Source organism: Sapajus apella, unplaced genomic scaffold (assembly GCF_009761245.1).
Source record: "Sapajus apella isolate SASKATOON/1434 unplaced genomic scaffold, GSC_monkey_1.0 scaffold30, whole genome shotgun sequence".
Taxonomy (NCBI): Eukaryota; Metazoa; Chordata; class Mammalia; order Primates; family Cebidae; genus Sapajus; species Sapajus apella.
The window spans coordinates 4,522,820-4,543,988 of NW_022436970.1; the positions used below are offsets into that span (position 1 = coordinate 4,522,820).

A 21,169-nucleotide genomic window follows, 5' to 3' on the forward strand; every position below is an offset into this window, starting at 1 on the left:
TGTGTATAAGTGTACAGGAGGATGTGTACAAGTTATTTGCAAATACTATGCCATTTTATATCAGGGACTTGAGCATCCTCAGATTTTGGTATCTGAGGGGAATCCTGGAACCAATCCCCTACAGATACCAAGGGACAGCTCTATTTAGAAGTAACAAGCCAGGCACAGTGGCTCACGCCTATAATCCCAGCACTTTGGGAGGCCAAGGCAAGAATATAGCTTGGGCCCAGGAGTTTGAGACCAACCTGGCCAATATGACAAAACCCCATCTCTATTAAAAATAGAAAAATAAGCCAGGTGTTGTGGTGCGTGCCTGTAGTCTCAGCTACTCGTGAGCCTGAGATGGGAGGATCACCTGAGGTCCAAGCTACAGTAAGCAATAATTGGACCACTGCACTTCAGCCTGGGTGACAGAGACCCTGTCTTAGGGGAAAAGAAAGTTTCCACATGGTTCTGCAGCTCAGCTAAGGTTCCCAACCTTGGAAGTATAGATTATCACTTGGCAGCTTTTAGCGCTTCCGATGCCCACACTGCAGACCAAATCACATCAGAATCTCTAAGGGCAGAACCCAGGCAGCTGACTGTTCTAAAGCTCCCAGGTGATTCCACGCAGAGCTAGGGTTGAGGGCATGGCTTTGGGGTATTTTCTAATCTGAGAAGGATCCTATGCTCTGTAGACCAGGACTATTGGAACTTCCATGTAAGTGTGAATCTCCCAGGAATCTGGCTGAGAATGCAGATTCTGATTCATTAGGACTGGAACAGGGCTTCTGCGCCTGCATTTCTACCCAGCTGGCCCGGGGACCACACTACAAATTGCAAAACTGCAGGTACTAATGACTCTTTCTTGATTATTTAACCCTGACCAAGGATAATAACTGCAGTGAGCCAGGATATTAAACTGCAGGTCCAGGACAGTTAATGGTATTTGGCAGAAGTGGCACAGCAGGCTTTGTGATTAAAAAGAAAGCAAATGTTTGTGTTCCTCCCTGGGTCAGCTAAGGAATGGTACTGACAAGAGGCATGCTGGACACGCTGTAAGAGATGAGCGATTAGAAACTTCAGCCTTCCCATCATCAGCTGAGATCTGGCTTATCAGCCCTCTGGAGTCGTTGTTTTAATAGTTGTTGTTTTGGGAGAATACAACTTAGTATGTAAATGAACTCAAGATCTCAGGTTGTTCTTAGCTGGGAGCACTGTATTACAAGATGGTTTAGATCCACTGCTTATATTTTTCTATGCCCTAAAACCATTTACCAGAGCCCTGTGATGTGTCTACCTGTTCCTGGGTGGCCATGCAGATTTTCAGGCTGCCGCAGACTCTCTGCCTGCACCGCCTGCCTACCAACTAGCCTGAACTTAGATTAACATGAAGTTTCACACCACATCAGCTCAAATCTGCTTGGCATAGAAGAAGTCAATGTTCTGCTGTTACTTAAAACACAACTGGGAATTAGTGGGCTATGGCGGCAGTTTGCCACCTTCGAAGGCATGAACTCTCAAGGCGTGAATACATAGATCATCTATTAGGAACTGTTGGACTTGAACATCAAGGTCTCTTTCTCTAGGTCTCTATCACCCCCCGCTTTCTGTTTAAATCAGTCAATCCTCAGATTGTGGGCAAATCCAGGAAAGATGATACATCTAGACTTGCTCGTTCTTTCCAAATAGCACATAATAGTCCTATTGATTAACTAAATGCCTCTCAGAAGCCAAAACACCATTGGTTTCTTCAACCTTTAGTTCAACTGGGTCTGATCATCTGTTCAGTCCCACAGGTTCATGGGGGCACCTCTTTCCTGGTTATACTCCCAGCTCCTGGCTGTGAGGCTGATGTTCTCCTGGCCACTGGAAAAATCCCTGGGAGGAAGTGACCATAAGCTTTCCCCTGACCTCAAAGAGGAGATGAGACCTTGACTTTCCTTCTTTTCCATCCTTCCTTCCCCCCTTTCCTTTTCCTTCTTTTCCTTCCTTCCTTTCTTTTCTTTCTCTCTCTTTAGGCTAGAGTACAGTGGTATGATCTCAGCTCACTGCAACCTCCACCTCCTCAGTTCACATGATTCTCCTACCTCCTGAATAGCTGGGATTACAGGCAAGTACTGCCATGCCCGGCTAATTTTTGTATTTTTAGTAGGGATAGGGTTTCACCATGTTAGCCAGGATGGTCTTGAACTCCCGGCTTAAGTGATTCACCCACCTCAGCTTCCCAAAGTGTTAGGATTACAGGCATGAGCCACTGCACTTGGAAAACACTTACATCTTCCTTGAGAACTTACTGGGTGCCTGGCACTATGCTAAGTTCTCTTTTTAAACATAGGTACAAAGCCTTGTCAATAAATGATGCTAGAAAAATTGAACATCCACAGGAAAAAAAAAAGAACCTTAACCTAAACCTCATACGTTCTACAAAAATCAACTTAAAATGGATCATAGGCTTCAAACCTAAAGCATAAAACAATAAAACCTAGATAAAGACCACAGCAGAAAGAAAATCTTCAGGATGTAGGAAAAGGCAAAGAGGTTTTAGACTTGACGCCAAAAGTAAAATCCTTAAAAAGAAAAACTGATCATTAGACCTCATCATTTCATTAGAATGAAAAGTTTTTGCTTTACGAGAGGCCATGTAAAGAAGATAAAAAGACATACTACAGACAAGGAGAAAATATCTATAAACCAACAAAGGACTACTCTCTAGAATGTATATAGAAGTCTCAAAATTCAACCATAAAATAACAATCCAGTTAGGAAATGGATTTAACAGACATTTCACCAAAGAAAATATACAATTGGCAAATAAACACATTTTAAAATGTTCAAAATTAGTAACTATTAGGGAAATGTGAATTAAAAACCACAATGGGATATCACCACACACATATCAGAAAGTCTGGAATAAAAAAAAATGACAACACCAGCTAGGTACAGTGGCTCACGCCTGTAATCCCAGCACTTTGGGAGGCTGAGGCAGGTGGATCACCTGAGGTCGGGAGTTCGAGACCAGCCTGACCAACATAGAGAAACCCTGTGTCTACTAAAAGATACAAAAATTAGCCAGGCACGGTGGCTCATGTCTGTAATCCCAGCTACTCAGGAGTCTGAGGCGGGAGAATTGCTTGAACCCAGGAGCGGGGTTTGCAGTGAGCCAAGATCACGGCATTGTACTCCAGCCAGCGCAACGAGTGAAACTCCACCTCAAAAAAAAAAAAAAAAATGACAACACTAAATGCTGGTGAGGATGTTGAGAAACTGGGCCCTCATACATAGCTGATAGGAACGTAGAAAGGTGCAGCCTCTCTGGAAAACAGTTAGACAGTTTCATTACAAACTAAATATGCAACCCCTATATGACCCAGCAATGACAGTCCTGGCCATTGGTCCCATAGAACCGAAGACTTATCTTCACACAAAAGTCTGCACATAAATGTTTTAGCCATAAGAGAAAAATCTGGAATCAGCCCAAATGTGCTTCAACCAGTGAAAGACTAAGCAAACTGCCTGGAATACTAATCAGCAATAAGAAGGAATAAACTTTTGATACACACAAGTTGAATGAATCTCGGGGAATTATGCTAAATTTCAAAAAAAAAATCTCAAAAACTTATATACCATATGATTCCATTTATGTAACATGTTTGAAATGACAAAAGTTTAGAATTGCAGGACAAAGTAGTGGTTGCCAGGGGCTACAGAAGGGGGAGGAGGAAGGAGGTGTATATGGTTATTAAGGGTAACACAAGGGATCTTTGTGGTAATGGAATTGTTCCATATTTTGACTCTGGTAGTGGATACAGGAACCTACATAGGCGATAAATGTCTGTAGATCTTAATACACACATAGTACAAGCACAAGTACAACTGGGGAAATCCAAATTAGATCAGCAGATTGTATCGATGTCAATATCCTGGTTATGACATTATACAATTGTTTTGTAAAATGTCACCATTGGGGGAACCTGGGCAAAGTGCACTGCCATCTCTCTGTATTATTTCTTGCAACTGCATGTGAACTGCAATTATCTCAGTAAACATTTCAGTTAAAAAAAATGTAATAAAACCATTTGTAAATGGTATAGATCTGCTAATGAATTCTCTTAGAAACATTATACTTAGTGTATTCTGGTCCTTTATGTTTAATTCTAAATTGAGCATTAAGGGAATGCAGTATTTTATATAGATAGATAGATAGATAGATGATAGATATTATATATATATGTATATATATATATATAATATATATATATATTTTTAAGAGATGGGGTCTTGCTATGTTGCCCAGGCTGGTCTGGAACTCCTGGGCTCAAGCAGTCCAACTGCCTTGGCCTCCCAAAGTGTTGGGATTACAGGTATGAGCCCCCACACCTAGCCAGGAATGCAGTATTTTAATTGGAACTCTACTGACACTTTTATCTTGAGGTGTGTTGCCATTTTTATCTTCTATAAAACTTTTGTCCCAAGAAAGTGAAGATTACAAAGAACGAGGATGAGAATGTCATGGGTTGCTCTGAAAGGAGGAATTGCAGTTAGGGGTGAGTAAAGCAACTCAAAGCATCTTGCAGGATCTCAGTCTTGAAGCAGCAGGTAGGCTGAGCTAGAAACAAGGTGGACAAAGGGATTTCAGAAAGGAAGATGGACCATCCACTACACATTTTCCAGGTGAGGAAACCAGCTTGTACCCCAAAAGATAGAAAGTCCTGAGTGCTAGGTGAATATGGTAAGAGCTTCCTGAATCTAATTAGCAATTTTTCAGAGATCATGAAGCACCAATAAAGCAAAGTTGTATGTAAATCACCAGCATTCACAAGGGAACCCAAATGTAAGATTTAGATGGTTCAGAACAGGGGTCCCCAACCCCATGCCATGAACCAGTACTGGTCTGCAGACTATTAGGAGCTGGGCCACACAGCAGCAGGTGAGCAGCAGGGCACAAACCCTGTTGTGAATGGTGCATGTGAGGGACCTAGGTTGCACGCTCCTTATGAGAATCTAATGCCTGATGATCTGAGGTGGAACAGTTTCATCCTGAAGCCATCCCTGCCCTCTTCTGGCTATGGAAAAATTGTCTTCCACAAAATGAGTCTCTGGTGCCAAAAAGTTTGGGGACTGCTGGTTTAGAACAAACTAACCCATTCCCAGGGCCAGAAGAGTAACCAATAGGAAGCATGTCCTATTAGCAGAGAGTTGGCCTCAGCATCTTTTATGTGAAGGCAACCAAAGAATGTACTCAGGAAAATAAAGGCCATAAAGTGGTAGACACCATGGTCATTAGAATCACACCTAACTATACTTGGCATTTACTCTAGTATTGTATGGCTACTTATCCAGTCTATAATTGATTGCCTATTACATGGAAGGAGTACTCTAGGGACCTAGGATACATCAGCAAACAAAATATACTGAACAAATTCCCTTCCATCGTGGAGCTCAATTCTGTGCTTAGTGCTGATTCTGGATCAGAAAGATTCTTAACTACCAGAGCCCAAGAACGCATTTCCTTACTGTACACTTGCGATCCCATGACCCCAAACAGAAATATAACTCCCTCTGGGGTGAAGCTGGGCAGCTGTGCAAGAGTAAAGACACAGCACTTCTGATTTAAGAGTGAAGATGATCTTACCCCAGTGTGGCTGCTGAGAAACTTAAGATGGGCAGACTGTCAGGCCTTGCCTCTGAGCTGGACTGGGAAAGTGAGCTCAAAACCAAGGTGAAAGAGTTGGCGGTGTGACTCTTGAAGATGGTTCAAGTTAGCCTGGGGTACCCTCTCTGTTTTCCACTCCCAAGCTGGGATTAACTTTATAATCTTCCATAAATGTAGAGAAACTGGGGGCTTTCCAATATTAGCCTGGATAGGTACTATTTCAGGACAAATCACAGTAAGATGGCCTTGCATTGTAAAAGACAGAAAGTGAGACAGGAAGGGAATACACCTGGAGATGTACATTTAGGCAGGAGACAGTCTACACTATGGCCTTGTTCTTAGAACATTAGCGAGATGGAGTTTTTCTCAGCATGCTGAAAACGGTATGCAGACAAAGAGAAAATACTAGGAGGTAAACTACTGAAGGCACCTAAAGGTAAGTGAATCAGATAAGACTCAGGAGTGGGCAAATTTGGCCAGGCGTGGTGGCTCACGCCTGTAATCCCAATATTTTCAGAGGCTGAGGTGGGTAGATTACCTGAAGTCAGGAGTTCAAGACCAGCTTGGCCAACATGGTGAAACCCCGTCTCTGCTAAAGATACACAAAATTAGCCAGGCGTGGTGGCATCGCGTGCCTCTAATCTCATCTACTCGGGAGGCTGAGGCAGGAGAATCGCTTGAACCCAGGAGGCGGGGGTTGCAGTAAGCTGAGATCACGCCATTGCACTCCAGCCTAGGGACGGGGCTAGACTCCATCCCCTTACCAAAAAAAAAAAAAAAAAAAAAAAAGTGGGCAAATGTATTACTATAATCCCCAGCCCAGGATTTTTAACCATTTCAAATTTTTAGCTCCCCACAAGCCTCAAATGTCTGAGAATAAATATTTAAAATGTCTTTTGAATTTGTTATGAGAGATTCACCTATCTTTTTGTGAACAGTATTATTCTTTAAAACAGTTGAATTTAGTTCCCAATGACCCCCAATGCTTCTGTGTCACATCTATGATGATAGTGAGTCATTTGCTGTAAATTTGGCTACCTTGTATATGTGTGTAGAAAATATAGGTATCTCCTACAACTAAATAGAAACTTTTTGCATGCGTAAAAGAATCTCACATATGCCAGTCCCCGTGGCAACATTTTCCTGGTTAAATCAAAGAAAAATAAACAACACTGATAGAAAGATCCTAGTTCTAACTTCAGGCTGCACAGAACTGCTCTGCAATGTACAGCTTCCACTCACATTTCTGGTTGTCTCTTGAGAGAGGGGTCAGCTCTCCTACTGATCACTGCAAAGTGAGAAATGGTCTTACCACCTGCGTAAAAGGCAGGCTCTTCAGTTTGCTTTCTGAACAACGATGCTCACGGCTCCGAGCTAATTGTCTTAGTCACACCACAGAGCACAGGTCGGACCTTGAGCTGATACCTGATGCAGGGTATACTGATGAATGTGTGTGTGAGTGTATAAGGCAAAGAGCTCCATGAGACTTTCCATAGGGTGCAGAAGACAGATGACCTGGGTCCCCAGAAACGGCCCATTTTACTTGACTGCCTTGCTAGTCAACAAGGGAGCCAGGGCTCTCCATCTCAGAATTCAGTTTAGGGCACAAGCTGAGGATAATGAAGCAGGCTCTTGCCTCCAGCTCTTTGAAATTTTGGGCAGATGAATGAGATAGAAATTGTCTCTCAGCGGTTGGTCTAAAATTGATACCGTCAATAAATAGCCCCCTCCCCTTCCACTTTACTCCTTTTGAGCTATTTTATCACCTTCTCCTACCTTTCATCATAAATGTGATTTGTCCAATGGAACACACTCTGAGTGGACAAACGGCTGCAAAAAAGCACTCAGCTGAGCAAGGAAGAGCATTTTGCAAATGGAAAAAGAAATGCCACATTTATCAACATGAAAAAATGAACATTGTCACTTTATTTTGTATTAATATATGGCCAAAGCACCTCCACAAGCTTATCGTGGGCATGAAACTGTGGTCATTGGTGTGTGAGCTGCTAAGTGGCATGTGTGTTAAATAACTGGGTAGGAGAACCTGGCTCTCCTGTGAAAGGTAAAGTATACACGTGGCTTTCACCTGACCACTTTGGCCGGCACAACAGAACAGTTTGCTCAGTCAGCAGTTACCCAAAATCTGGAGATGTTTATACTGGCTTTTTTATGACTAGGTCTTTAGAAATTCATGTATCAACTTTTTAATATTTTCACAGTTAAGTCACTTTGCATTGGGAATATGTTATTTTCTTTGGAGTATATCTATTCTTCTATAAAAACAATGCTAGGTTTCTACTACAAAGTTGGGGAAAAGGGGAATACAGAGTATAGTAAAAATAATTGACAAATAACCTTTCTTAGGTATTTATTTACAAAACTGAAATCTTGCCAATACTACAGTGTCAGTCCAAAGCTCATTTGGGACCCTTTAAACTGAAAATATCATTAAAAATGTAAGTTATGTATCAAGCACAACATCTTTTGTGCATTGATTATTCCCATAAATTGAATTTCATCTGTTTATACTCCCAAATCAGTAATAAGGGAAACAAATTTATTTCTTGGCAGCTTTTTTTTTAGCCTCTTTTATACTCCGTTTTAAACAAAGTAAGACAAACGTCCAATCAAAAGCACCCCACCAGTGTAGCAAAAGCTACTCTGCCTGCCTTCCCCAGCGTCACAAAAAAAGTGAATTCTACGAGTCTTTCAGTGAAGCCTTTCATACTACAAATTCTGACTAAAGCCAAGATCTATCATTTTCAAAGTACCCCCTGCAAATGATTAAAAACAATTTTTTTCCCTTAAAGGCTACACCCAAAACATTTACTTGAGAAACTTTCTGAATAGTGTAATTGCCTCGTAAAACATATGCAGCAGACAAAATATCAGATTTCTTTTTCCAGCTGTCCAGAGTCCCATTAGTGCCTCTTACTTCTATCAGTCTTTTGCTATAATTAGGATGGCTTAGGGTTTATCTGGGTCTTTTTTCAAAACCAGATTTCCTTCCTAGCAGCAGCAGCTGTCATGCACAAGTACCCTGAGGGTGTTGGGAGACTTATTTTGATTTACATTATGGTACAGCAATCATGAATGTGAAGTAAAGACACACACACACACACACACACACGTTCTTTTTATCTCGTAATTTCTTTAAAGGAAAAATCTTACCTGCAGATGATCTCTCCAGTCTGGAACCTGGCTTATTTCAAATAGAGTATTAATGTGCATTCCTTCCCCTTTGCAGTTCGTGTTCCGTTCTTTGGAGAGTGAGTCTGTTGAAGCTTGAAGGGTTTTTGCTTCTTGCTCTGCCTGGGTTGAAATAGCACATTCTCCTGCATCAGCATGGGAATTCCAATCCGTCACTGCTGCTGTGGCATGAGAAGTCTCTCTTTTATCACTCTGGGTTAGTGGGTGCTTAGCAGATTCCTCGGCATAGCAGAGACGAAGGGTACCTTCTGTTGTACTTTCTCTCAGGTTGGCATTCGGCTTCTTGGGATTTTCCTTCATTCCCAGCCGCCTTCCCCTGGCAGGTTTCTGTGAACCCCTCTTGCTCCATAAGTCTTTTTCCCCCACTCTCTTCTCAGCTCCAGTCTCCCAACACTGGCTCATCCCTGAGTTTTGCAACTCACCAGACAAGGGCTTCATCTCTGCCTCTCTTATGGATTCATCCATGTTGAGCAGATTGTCACTGGCGAATTCTTCTCTTGCTTGGTGGCTGTCTCTGGTTTCTCCCTGAATTCCCGGATAATCATTTTCAGCAGTCTCATGAGCAGTAGGGAGTTTATATCTCCCCAGCTCTGTCACTGAAGACGTCCCATCCTGGTAAGGTCCCAAAGTGAGAGTCATCCCTGTTTGTGGGGATGAGGGACCGTGTGTGGAGGCTCTGCCACTCCTCACCCCAACTTCTTGGGGTTGTGAGTGATGACCACAGAAGCCAGCAGTGGCAACCATAGGCCCAGCGTCACCCGACACCCGAGGCCCACAACCCATTCCACTGAGGAAATGCTCACACCCACCCAGGCAATGTTCACTGAATTCCATCTCTTCGTCATCGCTTTCTAATAAAAAAACATGCTCAGTCCCCAGCAGGTTCCTTTGCCAAACTGCATTAGAGTAATCCGTCATAACATCGGAACATTCCAGATACTCCAAGTCATCATCTGAAAACTCCTCGGTGTAGGTTAGGGTTATCTCTGGGCAAAGTTCATAGTCACTGTCAGAGTCTTCACTGGAAACCTGTGGGCTGGGTTGTTTGTTGACCAGGGCACTGTCACCTGGGTAAATGTGCGCAGCTGCCTCAGACAGTGGGAGGCTGAGGCTAATGTATTTCTGCACTTTGGGATTTTGCTGACTAGAGTGTAAGCTTTCATCCTGAGGACCATCCTTGTTCAGGCCACCATCTGTGAACTTTGATGCTGTGGAATGCATTGTCTTAGGGCAGCATCCGTCTTGTTTTTCGTAAATATGGCTTGAATTAAGAAAAAGCAACCCATCTGCAATTTCTTCTGTGTTACCTGAATCATAAGCCTCTCCAGTTTGACTTGTTCCTTTAACACCCAAGGGATTTTCAGAGCCAGACACACTAATGTCAAGATTGGCCAATGACTGGAGGGAGTGTGAATGGTGGGATTTGGAGGGGGAGGAGTCAGCTGACCTGGGAGTTCCCGGGGAGGTGCTTTCTTCTTCCTTATAAGGATGTTCCTTCTCATCAATCTGGTTTGCACTTTCTTCTTCATATGTCCCTGTTTCATGTTTCCAACCCGTTTCCCTGTCATCTTCCAGGTTAGGAGACAGTTGTGGGTTCTCTGACGAGCACTCAACCTCAACAGAAGCAGAACAGCAGATCATTCCAAAAGAGTTTTTAGCCGAGATTTGATAGACAGCAGCATCATTTCTGGTACAGCTAGGATGAAGAGAATATACAGATAAGTTTGCCACATTTACACATGCATGCCAACATTTTCACACCAAGGCACACAGAGAAAATGACTGTAATTTTACTGCATGTTCAAGGAGATCTGTGACCTTCCTGGAAAAGAGTTTGTGGCCGAAAGCAACTGATCTCTGGGCTCCAGTGTCCTAGTGCTGAGAATCCTAGTCAGCTCAGCATCCTCCCTTGAAACTCCATAACACTGCCTCAAATGGAAATTGCTGAGGATTGCGTCATGACAGTTTACAAATGCCATGGCAATGAGAGGAAATTACTTTATATGGTCTAAGAGGGGGAGAAACCCTCAGTTCCAAGAATTGCCCACCCCTTTTTTGGAAAACTCATGAATAATTTACCCCATGTTTAGCATATCATCAAGAAATAACCATAAAAATGAGCAACCTGGCCGGGCGTGTGGTGGCTCACGCCTATAATCCCAGCACTTTGGGAGGCCAAGGCAGGTGGATCACCTAAGGTCGGGAGTTTGAGACCAGCCTGACCAACATGAAGACACCCCATTTCTACTAAATATATAAAATTAGCCGGGCATGGTGGTACACGCCTATAATCCCAGCTACTCGGGAGGCTAAAGCAAGAGAATCGCTTGAACCTGGGAGGCAGAGGTTGCAGTGAGCTGAGATTGCGCCATTGCACTCCAGCCTAGGCAAAAAGAGCAAAACTCCATCTCAAAAAAAAAAAAAAAAAAAAGAGCAACCCCAGAGGGTTGCCCCGCCTATGGAGCAGCCATTCTTTTCTTCCTTTACTTTCTTAATAAACTTCTTTTCCCTTAAAAAAAAAAAAGAAAAAGGAAATGCTGAGAATTACTTAGATGAGTAGGGAAAATGTTTTATATTCTGATTTCTTCTTCTTGACCTTTACGTCATTTTTATGTAATGAGAATTTGAAAAAGCATTCTTTTTCTAGAGTGAGACATTGTACACAAATATGCAAAATATTAATTCTTCATGTGGTGGAATAGCACAGAGAGCCCTCAAATCTTTTGAAGAGTCTGCTAAAAGGATGTGATTCTTGCCAGAGGCCATAAAGATAATACCATGATAGGATTATGTATATGAAGGACAGTGCTGTTTCCTTTTTAATTTAATGTGACTAAAAGTCTAAACCACAGCCTGTGAGCCCCACTGGCTGGCAACCCATGTCCACATGGCATTCTGACTCACATAGATCAAGGCAAGTTTTCCGCTTTGTCCCAGCAGGGGTTGAACAGAACCCTGGATCGGACCAAGCCTGCTCTCTCGGTTCAGGACGGACAGTGCTCCTGTGGCTCCTCCCATTGTTGATCAGAGCTACATGGAGCCCGCAGCCGGACGAGCTTGGCTGGGTCCTTTCCCATTGGAACTCTTCTCCAGATACCGCAACCCCAATAAAAACACGTTACCTACGTATTGTATGTTGCACCCTTATTAACCTCATTAGACCTCATTGTAATTGTAATATTGCTGACCTCACTCTATGCATCAGCCAGCCCAGAAGTATTTTTAGAAGGCAGGGGCTGAGGGTCTGGCTTGGTCTGAGAGGTAATACTTAGATTTTTATTGACTGTTCTTTGTGTGAAATACATACAAATCTCTAACCCAGGAAGGGTCAGTGTTAGACACAGACAGATATAACATGGTCATCCTTTCTCTTCCCCACTGAAGGGACCCCTTGCCTCTACAATCCTATATGTACTCATAAACACTCAAGAGGTAGGTCCCAGCTCATAAACACTCTTGTAGAGGTAATGGGTCCCTTACCTTTACAATCCTATATGTACTTCTCATTTTCAGTCCCTTCTCATTTTCAGAAGTAAGAGACATCTAATCCCAATTTCGTTAATGTCTTGTTGAGTTGTCAACCTGGCTCCTGGGTAGAAGCCACACAGGAGTGGCTGAGCTTGGCCAGGCTTGACTTGTGGCTAATATTGGGCTTTGCCTTGGCCAACAGCACACATAGAATAAAATTTAAGGCAACTTTCTGGAGAAAACAATGCCTGCTCCTGTCTATTTCACTAAGTCATTCTGCGGTTTAAATGAGAAGATCAACGTTAAGGGACTTTGCAAAGAAGAAATGTTATAATGGATGAATTCTCCAAGAAGGTGACGGTGCCAAGACCAAGTTACCTCTGGTGTTCAGGAATCACACAGAAGAATCATCAGAGAACTCTGTTTAAAATTCTCGAATCAGAATCCCTAGGTCAAGGGCCTGAGAACCTGCTTTTAAAGATCCCAAAGCCATTCTGTCAAATTTTCCTTGGCCTACTCTTGGAGACATCCTCATCTTCAACCTATCAATTAGGCTTAGGGCTCCACAGTTCAAGCAGGCTCTTCTCAGATGAAGAAAAGTGTCTATTGCTACAGTTTTACATGACCCACATTGTTGGTGAAAAAAAAGCAAACTCTGTCAAATATTTAAAGAGGTTTATTTTGAGCCAAATATGAGTGAGCATGGCTGGGGCACATCCTTAAGGAGTCCTGAGAACATGTGCCCGAGGTAGTCAGGTTACAGTGTGGTTTTATACATTTTAGAGAGACAGAAGTTACAGGCAAAGACATAAATCAATACATGTAAGGTGTACATTGGTTCAGCCCAGAAAAGTGAGACATTTTGAAGTGGGGGCAAGGTTACAAGTCACAGGTGGATTCAAAGATTTTCTGATCGGCAATTGGTCAGAAGAGTTAAGCTTTGCCTAAACAGTTGAAGCCAGCAGAAAGAAATTGTTGAGTTAAGATAAGTGGGTTGTGGAAGCCAAGGTTCTCTATGTGGAGAAAGCCTCTAAGCAGCAGGCTTCAGAGAGAATAGATGGTAAATGTCTTCTCTGGACTTTAGAAGGTGTTAGATTCTCTCCTGAATCAGGAACATACCTGGAAAGGGAAGGAGATTCACTACAGAATGCAGATTTCCTCCCACAAGAGATGGCTTTGCAGGGCCATTTAAAAATATGTCAAGGAAATCTATTTTTAGTGTAGGATATTTTGATTTTCTTCAGGACCTGATCTTTGTTATGTGATGCTATACCAGAGTCAGGCTGGAGTTGGGTATCTTACTGCTACAGCATCGCTGTGAGTCTTATGATCTCTCTTTTAATGTTAGTGGTGGTCAATTGTGCCTGAACTCCAAAGAGGGGAGGGTAAGATGAGGCACATCCAACACCCTTCCCGTCATGGCATGAGCTAGTTTTTTAAGTTTCTTAACTTAAAAGAAGTTGAGGGAGTGCGTGGCTTAGAATTTTATTTTTGGTTTACAACCCTGTCTTCTTCATGAACCTCTTCAATGAATTCTCGAGATTTGGCCTCTTTTAAGAACTGACAGCATAAAAAAGCACTATGAGCTGAGCACAGTGACTCACACCTGTAATCCTAGCACTTCAGAAGCCTGAGGTAGGAGGATCAATTGAGCCCAGGAGTTCAAGACCCACCTGGGCAACATGGCAAGATTCCATCTCTACAAAAAATTTAAAAATTAGCCAGGCCTGCTGATACACACCAGTAGTCCCAGCTACTCCAGCCTGAGTGACAGAGCAAGACTCTGTCTAAAAAAAAAAAAAAAAAAAAGGCAGGGGGCAGGGACAGGGTGGGTAGTATGGACTACTGGGAAATCCCAAGTAATTTCGATATCCTGACCTATCCAGTCCATGAGCACTCTGCAGAGAAACCACGTGCCCTGAAAGTACCAAGACTTGTGTAGAAGAGAGAGAAAGGAAGAAAAGAAAAGGCTGAGAGGCGCATGGGGCAGTAAAGCAATAAGAAATCAGTAGAGGTGGGGAGCAGAGATGATTCTCAAGAATCAAGGAGGGAAAACAGGAAGAATTTTAGAAAAACATGGAGAAAATCATTGGGTTAAATACACTCTATTTAAATTCTTAACTAAATAAACAGATGGGAGATTGTCATAATTTTGTGATGTATAATTTTATGAAACATGTGTTTTAGTTGATAAGAGATTTACAATCCATCCTAAGTAGAGTAAATAAAAAGGAAAGGAAACTGGATTAAGTGTAATTAACTTCTCACTGGCTAATGAGTGCCTTTGAAAGAGTTATGATTTGTGGCTGACACGTCCTTGCTAATTATCTCAAAGCACCCTAAAGGAGAGGGGAAGAAAATCGGGCAAGGAAGCCAGCATCTGCTGGGTGCCTCCTACATTAAACAATGTCTGCCTCCTCCCTGTGTGCAAAACTGAGGCTCAGAGGAGTTACTTCCCCAAAGTGACAAAGCTGGAAAGCCATAGAGCTGGGATAAGAAATCAGAGCCTTCCGCCCTGGCTCCCCGGCTCCCTGGCTCTGTGGATGCTGTTAGAAAACTAACAGTCCCAGAAGGGAAATGACACAGTGTAGAGAGATCATTCTGCAACTAAAGTATTTCTGTCCTAAGTCTTCATGATCAGCCAAATGGCAGACTTGGATATAGAATAATGTGCTGGTGCCCGGCATTATGTTAAGAGCTGTGGTGGGGTAAAGGAGATGCCTGAAACATCATGTCCAGCCCCGAATGACTAACAGTTGACTGAAGGACATAGTATTAATTTTCCAGAGAACCTTGTAGACCAGGTCTGTGCTAAGGTGTGCAGAACAGACTAGGTGGGGAAAGAGAGTTCAGAGAAGGGACTCCCATGGTAGCAGTTAAAATGTTAGTAGTGGGGTCGGGGCGTAGAATCTTTGCAGGATGCTGGCAGAGAGACCTGTGTGCCCCACAGTGATTTAACAGGAATGCAAAACCATCCCGAAAGAAATTCCCTGAACAATTAATTGAATTCCCTCCTTGCTTATCTTTTCTTTTGGAGGAGGGAAGCAGTAACATTCCTCTCCCCTGCTGTAAAAGTCTTGAATTCTCTAGGATCTTTCTAAGTTAATCATTTCCTTGTTAAAGCAAAAGAGGTCTATGTTACCTTAAATGGATGAATCTTCTTCTGAGTTTGAGCCCCTAGAAATGGTGTAAACCAGAAGTTCTGAAAACATTTTGGTATCAAGATCCTTTAATACTCTTAAAAATAATTGAGAACTTCAAAGAACTTTTGTTTCTATGGGTTATATCTCGTAATATTTATCACATTATAATTAAAACAAAAATTTTTAACTATTTAGTCCATTTTAAATTAACAAGAGTAAATTCATTGCACATTAGTATAAATAATGTTTTTATGAAAAACAACTATATTTTTCCAAGATAAAACAATATTTCATAAGAGTGGCATTATTTTAAATTTTTTTTATATATCTTTAATATCAAGCTTAACAGAAGATGATTGGATTTTTGTATCTATTTGTGCATTCAGTGTGATGCAATACATGGTTTTGATTAATATACATAGAAAAACTGGCCTGACACATATACATGTTGGAAAAAGAAGGAATATTTTAATAGTCTTTTCATTTGACTGAGGACATTCTTATTTGATATATATGAAGATTAGTTACAATATAGAATCTGAAACCACATCAGTGAATTTTCCATACTTGTTAATAAAATCCATCACTTTATCATTTTTTTTTTTTTCCTGAGATGGAGTCTAACTCTGTCTCCCAGGCTGGAGTGCAGTAGCATGATCTTGGCTCACTGCAACCTCCACCTCAAGCAATTCTCCTGCGTCAGCCTCCCAAGTAGCGGGGACTACAGGCGTGCACCACCACCCCTGGCTAATTTTTGTATTTTTAGTAGAGATGGGATTTCACCATGTTGGCCAGGCTGGTCTCAAACTCCTGACCTCAAATGTTCCCCCACCTTGGCCTCCCAAAGTGCTGGGATTATAGGCATGAGCCACCATACCCAGCCCTTTAAATGCATCTTTTACCAAGGCATGATTTTGTAACATTACACATTAGTCATTTGGAAAAACTTGGCTCATGAGATCTCCCAAATGTTAATACATTATATTAAATAATACTTTTTAAAAACAAGTTTATTAATATTACCACTGATTTTATCAGAATAATTTAAAAATATTAGAAACTGTTAAGCTTTAGATGAAGGACATAAGTTTTTCAAAATTCTACTTAGGGAAATAATCTGAATGTTAATCTATCCGAGAACAGTATAAGTCAAGTCTGCGCCAAGTTGCATGGTAGAAAGTGGAAGCGTGGAGGACATGAGCAAGAAGGTCAGAGGAAGGATCCCTGAAAATTCTCACTTCTGTAATTGCAAGAACACTGGCAAAACTTGTCTGAATCAACTTTTTCCGGGCTCTGAAAATTAATCAAAGGTAATTTGGGGAGCCTTTATTCAAGAAAAATGACTGAACCTCAGTAAGAACAGTTTTCTGATGCTTTAACTTGCCCTAGTTCTATTCCCCCATAACCAACTCCATAGTAGTCTTGAAAACCAAGACTCCACAATCGCAGTGAAAACCACTAGCCTGGCAGTAGCTGGATGGGACAGGACACAGTGGTGGCCCCTCCACAGCCCCATACCCAGAGAGTTGTCATTGTCTGACCTGTCTAGTAATTCCCTGTAAGACCCCCCTCACAATGTTTTTGTGTGATCTGACTTAGAGTTCACCCAGCAAAAGCAACTTTTTTCCCTAGGGGCATTTGTTAAAAAAAATTAAAAGCAATTGTTTAACACCATGGCTGCTTGAGGCAGTAGATAATAATTGGGTTAAACAAAAGGGTAACCAAAAGCTTAAAAGGGAAAGCTGGGAATGATATGCTTATAGGGGTCACTGAAAAGCTGAGATATTTTCCTGGGAACCTAGGGGACTACGCACATGCATAAGGCTGTGAGCAGCCTTCCTAGGCATGTCCAGGGCTGTGCATATGCTTAGGAAAGACCTGAGAAAATGCTAAGCTCTCGCCTCTAACTGACCTTAAGTCTCTCTACTAGCAGGAAGTGAAGGCTAAGGCAGAGTTGTCAATTGCCTGGCTTAGTGTGAAAGCATGCTTCACACCCCAACATGCACACAGCCCCTCAGTAAACTGGGAGACATATTGGTTCCAGGCATCTAAGGAAATTTCTGTCTAGTCATTACTTGACCACTAAGCTAACTCAGTAGAAACTTCAGGGGCCACAGACCACAAAGAATTAGTTCAGAAAAGTCACTAAAGCAAGCAAACAACAACAATAAGCCCTGGGAATGTTGGAGAATCTCATTTCCAGAGTTGCCAAATTACATTGTTTAAAATGTCCAGTATTCAAGAAAAATTATGTGGCATGCAAAGAAACAATAAAGTATGGCCCATACACAGAAGAAAAAGTAATCAATAGAAACTGTCTCTAGACTTGCTAGACACAAACTTTAAATTATCTATTTTAAATATGTTCAAAGAACTCTCTAAAGAGCTAAAGAAAGGTATGAGAATGGTGTCTCAATAAAGACATGGAAATTATAATACAAACCAAAGAGAAATTTAGAGATTTAAAATTACAGTTACTTAATTAAAAAATTCATAAAAGGGCTCAACAGCAGATTTGGGCAGGTGGAATAAGAATCAATGAACTTGAAGATGATCAATTGAGATTACACAATTTTAGGAAGACAAAGAGAAAAGAATGTAGAAACATAAAGAGTTCTGGAGCCCGACGGTATACCATCAGGCTTACAACATATGCATAATGAGAGTTCCTGTAGGAGTGAAGATAGAGAAAAAACCAGAAGGAATATTAGAAAAAACTGGAAGTCCCTAGTTCAAAGAAGTGACAGCAATGACAGCTTGAAAGTTTGGATTTCATCACTGGCAACACCTACTTTCAGTTTTCCTTGTAGGGGCAGGCTTTGGCTTTCTTTGAAGGAGCAGACATTTTCAGAAAATGTCTGTCAAATACCCAAGGCTGAATAACCATCATGGGTTCATGATTCTTTTGAGTAAAAATCATAATCCATGAAAAAAGTGGCTAGTTTAGCTTGCAACTTAAGCAATCATACAGATGCTTGTCCTCAAGATGTTCATCATCTAAGGAAATCCAACAGAGGTGCTCTGTGTATACTTCCCATTTTATTACATGGAGTATCAAAAGGGCTACTGAGTTATCAAGATTAATACAATTACCCCATTTTTACTGATGCATCAAGGACATTACTAAGTAAAACTTTCTGTTTGTTGTTTTTAACTGTGGCTGTATGGAAATGCAGAATTCTATGGCAAGTAATATGGCTTGGGACCACTGCCATGATTCATGCTAAGCCACCAACAGACTTATCCTTCATTACTTTTTGCCATCAGGGCACATGTCAACACAATGAAAAGTGCAAATAATGTTTGAATATTTATTTTTAAGTTCTGGGGTACATGTGCAGGATGTACGAGTTTGTTAACATGTGCCATGGTGGTTTTCTGCACCTATCAACCCATCACTTAGGTATTAAGCCAAGCATGCATTAGCTATTTTTCTAGTGCTCTTCCCCTCACACCCACCCCTCTAACAGGCCCCAGTGTGTGTTGGTCCCCTCCCTATGTCCATGTGTTCTCATTTTTAAGCTCCCACTTACAAGTGAGAACATGTGGTGTTTGGTTTTCTGTTCCTGTGTTAGTTTGCTGAGGATAATGGCTTCCAGCTCCATTCATGTCCCTGCAAAGGACATGATCTCATTCCTTTTTATGGCTGCATGTATTCCATGGTGTATATGCACCACATTTACTTTATCTAGTCTACCATTGATGGGCATTTGGGTTGACTCCATGCCTTTGTTATTGTGAATGTTGCTACAGTGAACATATGCGTGACTATATCTTTGTAACAGAATGATTTACATTCCTTTGGGTTTATACCTAGTAATGGGATTGCTGGGTATGTTTATTTTTATGATAACAGTTTTGACCCTGATGATCCCTAAAAGGGTGTTAGGGATTTCCAGAAGCCCAGGGAACACACTTTGAGAATCATTGATTTAAGATATTCACCAAGGGAAGCCTGGATACACTCTCACAGCAGAGCAGCTGGCTGTTGCACCCTGGAAGATGGGCATTAGCATGGAGGGTTCACTGCTTTGCTTGGTTTGTTCATTCGTATACTCTCTTAGGCTAAGGACATAACTTCTATGGTTTTTCTTATTTGCAAAGGGGAAAGAAGACCTATGTCTGGGCTCCACTTCCAGAGATTCTGATTCAATGCTTAATACATGGGCCTATGTAATTTAATTTTGGGCAGGAGGAGGCTGGTTCCATCAATTCTGGAAGGCCTAATCCTAAAAGTTCTTCAGGATTCAGCCAACTTAGCTTGATGTTGTGCTTTGGGAACAAGGGTTAAAAATATGAGTAAGAAGTAAGCAGAACAAGAATCCACAGGACTAGTAACCCCATCAAAGAGGAATATGAAGACAGCAGGTTGGGGAATAGAAAGGAACCAGTAGAAAAGGAAGACATAGATGAATGATTTTTTTTTTATAGCCACCAGCACAATATACCCATGAAAATGATATAATTTTCAGTCCCTACGTTTCAATCATCATCTTCTTCATTCTCATCCTCATCCTACCCTAAGGGCAACATGCATTATTTTATACATCTACCTAGTGACCATTAAGAAGGTGGATGATTCCACCAGCAATAAAAATAAAACCAGTAATCCCATGTGGCCTAAAAAGTAGATAATCCTAGCACTGCGGCTGTTTTTCTTCCTTATTGTCTGCCCTGAGGTCATTTCTCTTCTCCCAACAATATTAAAATTGCTGAAACTCAATCTGTAACTTGACCAGGCACCCTGAAGACAGGGTTCATAGAAGAAGCTGAAGTATTGGCTAGAGGTAAGATTTGGAATCCTCAGCCAGGTGCGTTGCGTCCACCTGTAATCCCAGCACTTTGGGAGGCTGAGGCAGGCAGATCGCTTGAGGTCAGGAGTTCGAGACCAGCCTGGACAACAAAGTGAAACCCCACCTCTATAAATTTTTGTAAAAATACAAAAATTACCCAGGTGTGGAGTTGCACATGTGTAATCCCAGCTACTGGGGAGGCTGAGGCAGGAGAATCACTTGAACCCGGGGGTGGAGGTTGCAATGAGCTGAGATTACACCACTGTACTCCAACCTGGGTGACAGAGCAAGATTCCATCTCCAAAAAAAAAAAAAAAAAGACTTGGAATTCTCTCTGGAATTTAGATATTATATAACCACCATCTGCACCACAGGCATTCCATTTTATTATGCATTCCACTTTCCAGTGAAAGAAAACAAGATCTGGGAATATGATATCTAGTGTCTTCACCCCTACAGCCAGGAATGCAGGGGTAGGGAGGCCTCTGAAGCTCCGCCTCCTGTGGCTGTGAAGGTTCTGAGCCTTGCTTCCCACTGCAGCAGGGAGGGGGAAGAGGGCTCCACTCAATAAATAATCACCCGATGACATCTGTGTCCGTTCCTTGGTCATAGCACCAGGTGAAGGTCATCATATTTTCTTAAGCCAAGTGTCTGTATTTTATTACTTGCCTAACGGCTGCTATCAATAGTCTTATTAATAACTGAAGAAATAGGAAAGACTTTGGTTTTCCCATGCCCCAGAGCTATCTTTGTCCTGGAGATGGAAGAATTCTGAGTTTCATGATCACATTTTCTACAAGCAACTTGATACCTTTCAAAACTAATGAGGGGATTCCTCATACATTTACCAATTTATTCAGTTATTAATTCAACAGATTGATTGAACCACACACCTGAAGAGCTGAAAGGGACCTCAGGGC

The 21,169-nt window shown here is 41.8% G+C and overlaps 1 protein-coding gene across 2 annotated transcripts in view; it reads right to left on the reverse strand.

Moving 5' to 3' along the window:
- ALPK2 (alpha kinase 2) overlaps positions 1-21,169 on the reverse strand; it is a 137,494-nt gene that overhangs the window by 78,736 nt on the left and 37,589 nt on the right. For both annotated transcript variants that reach the window (XM_032293601.1, XM_032293602.1), the window contains one exon: positions 8,807-10,541. In XM_032293601.1, coding sequence (XP_032149492.1) covers positions 8,807-10,541 — 1,735 coding nt within the window. The remainder of the gene's footprint in view (positions 1-8,806; positions 10,542-21,169) is intronic.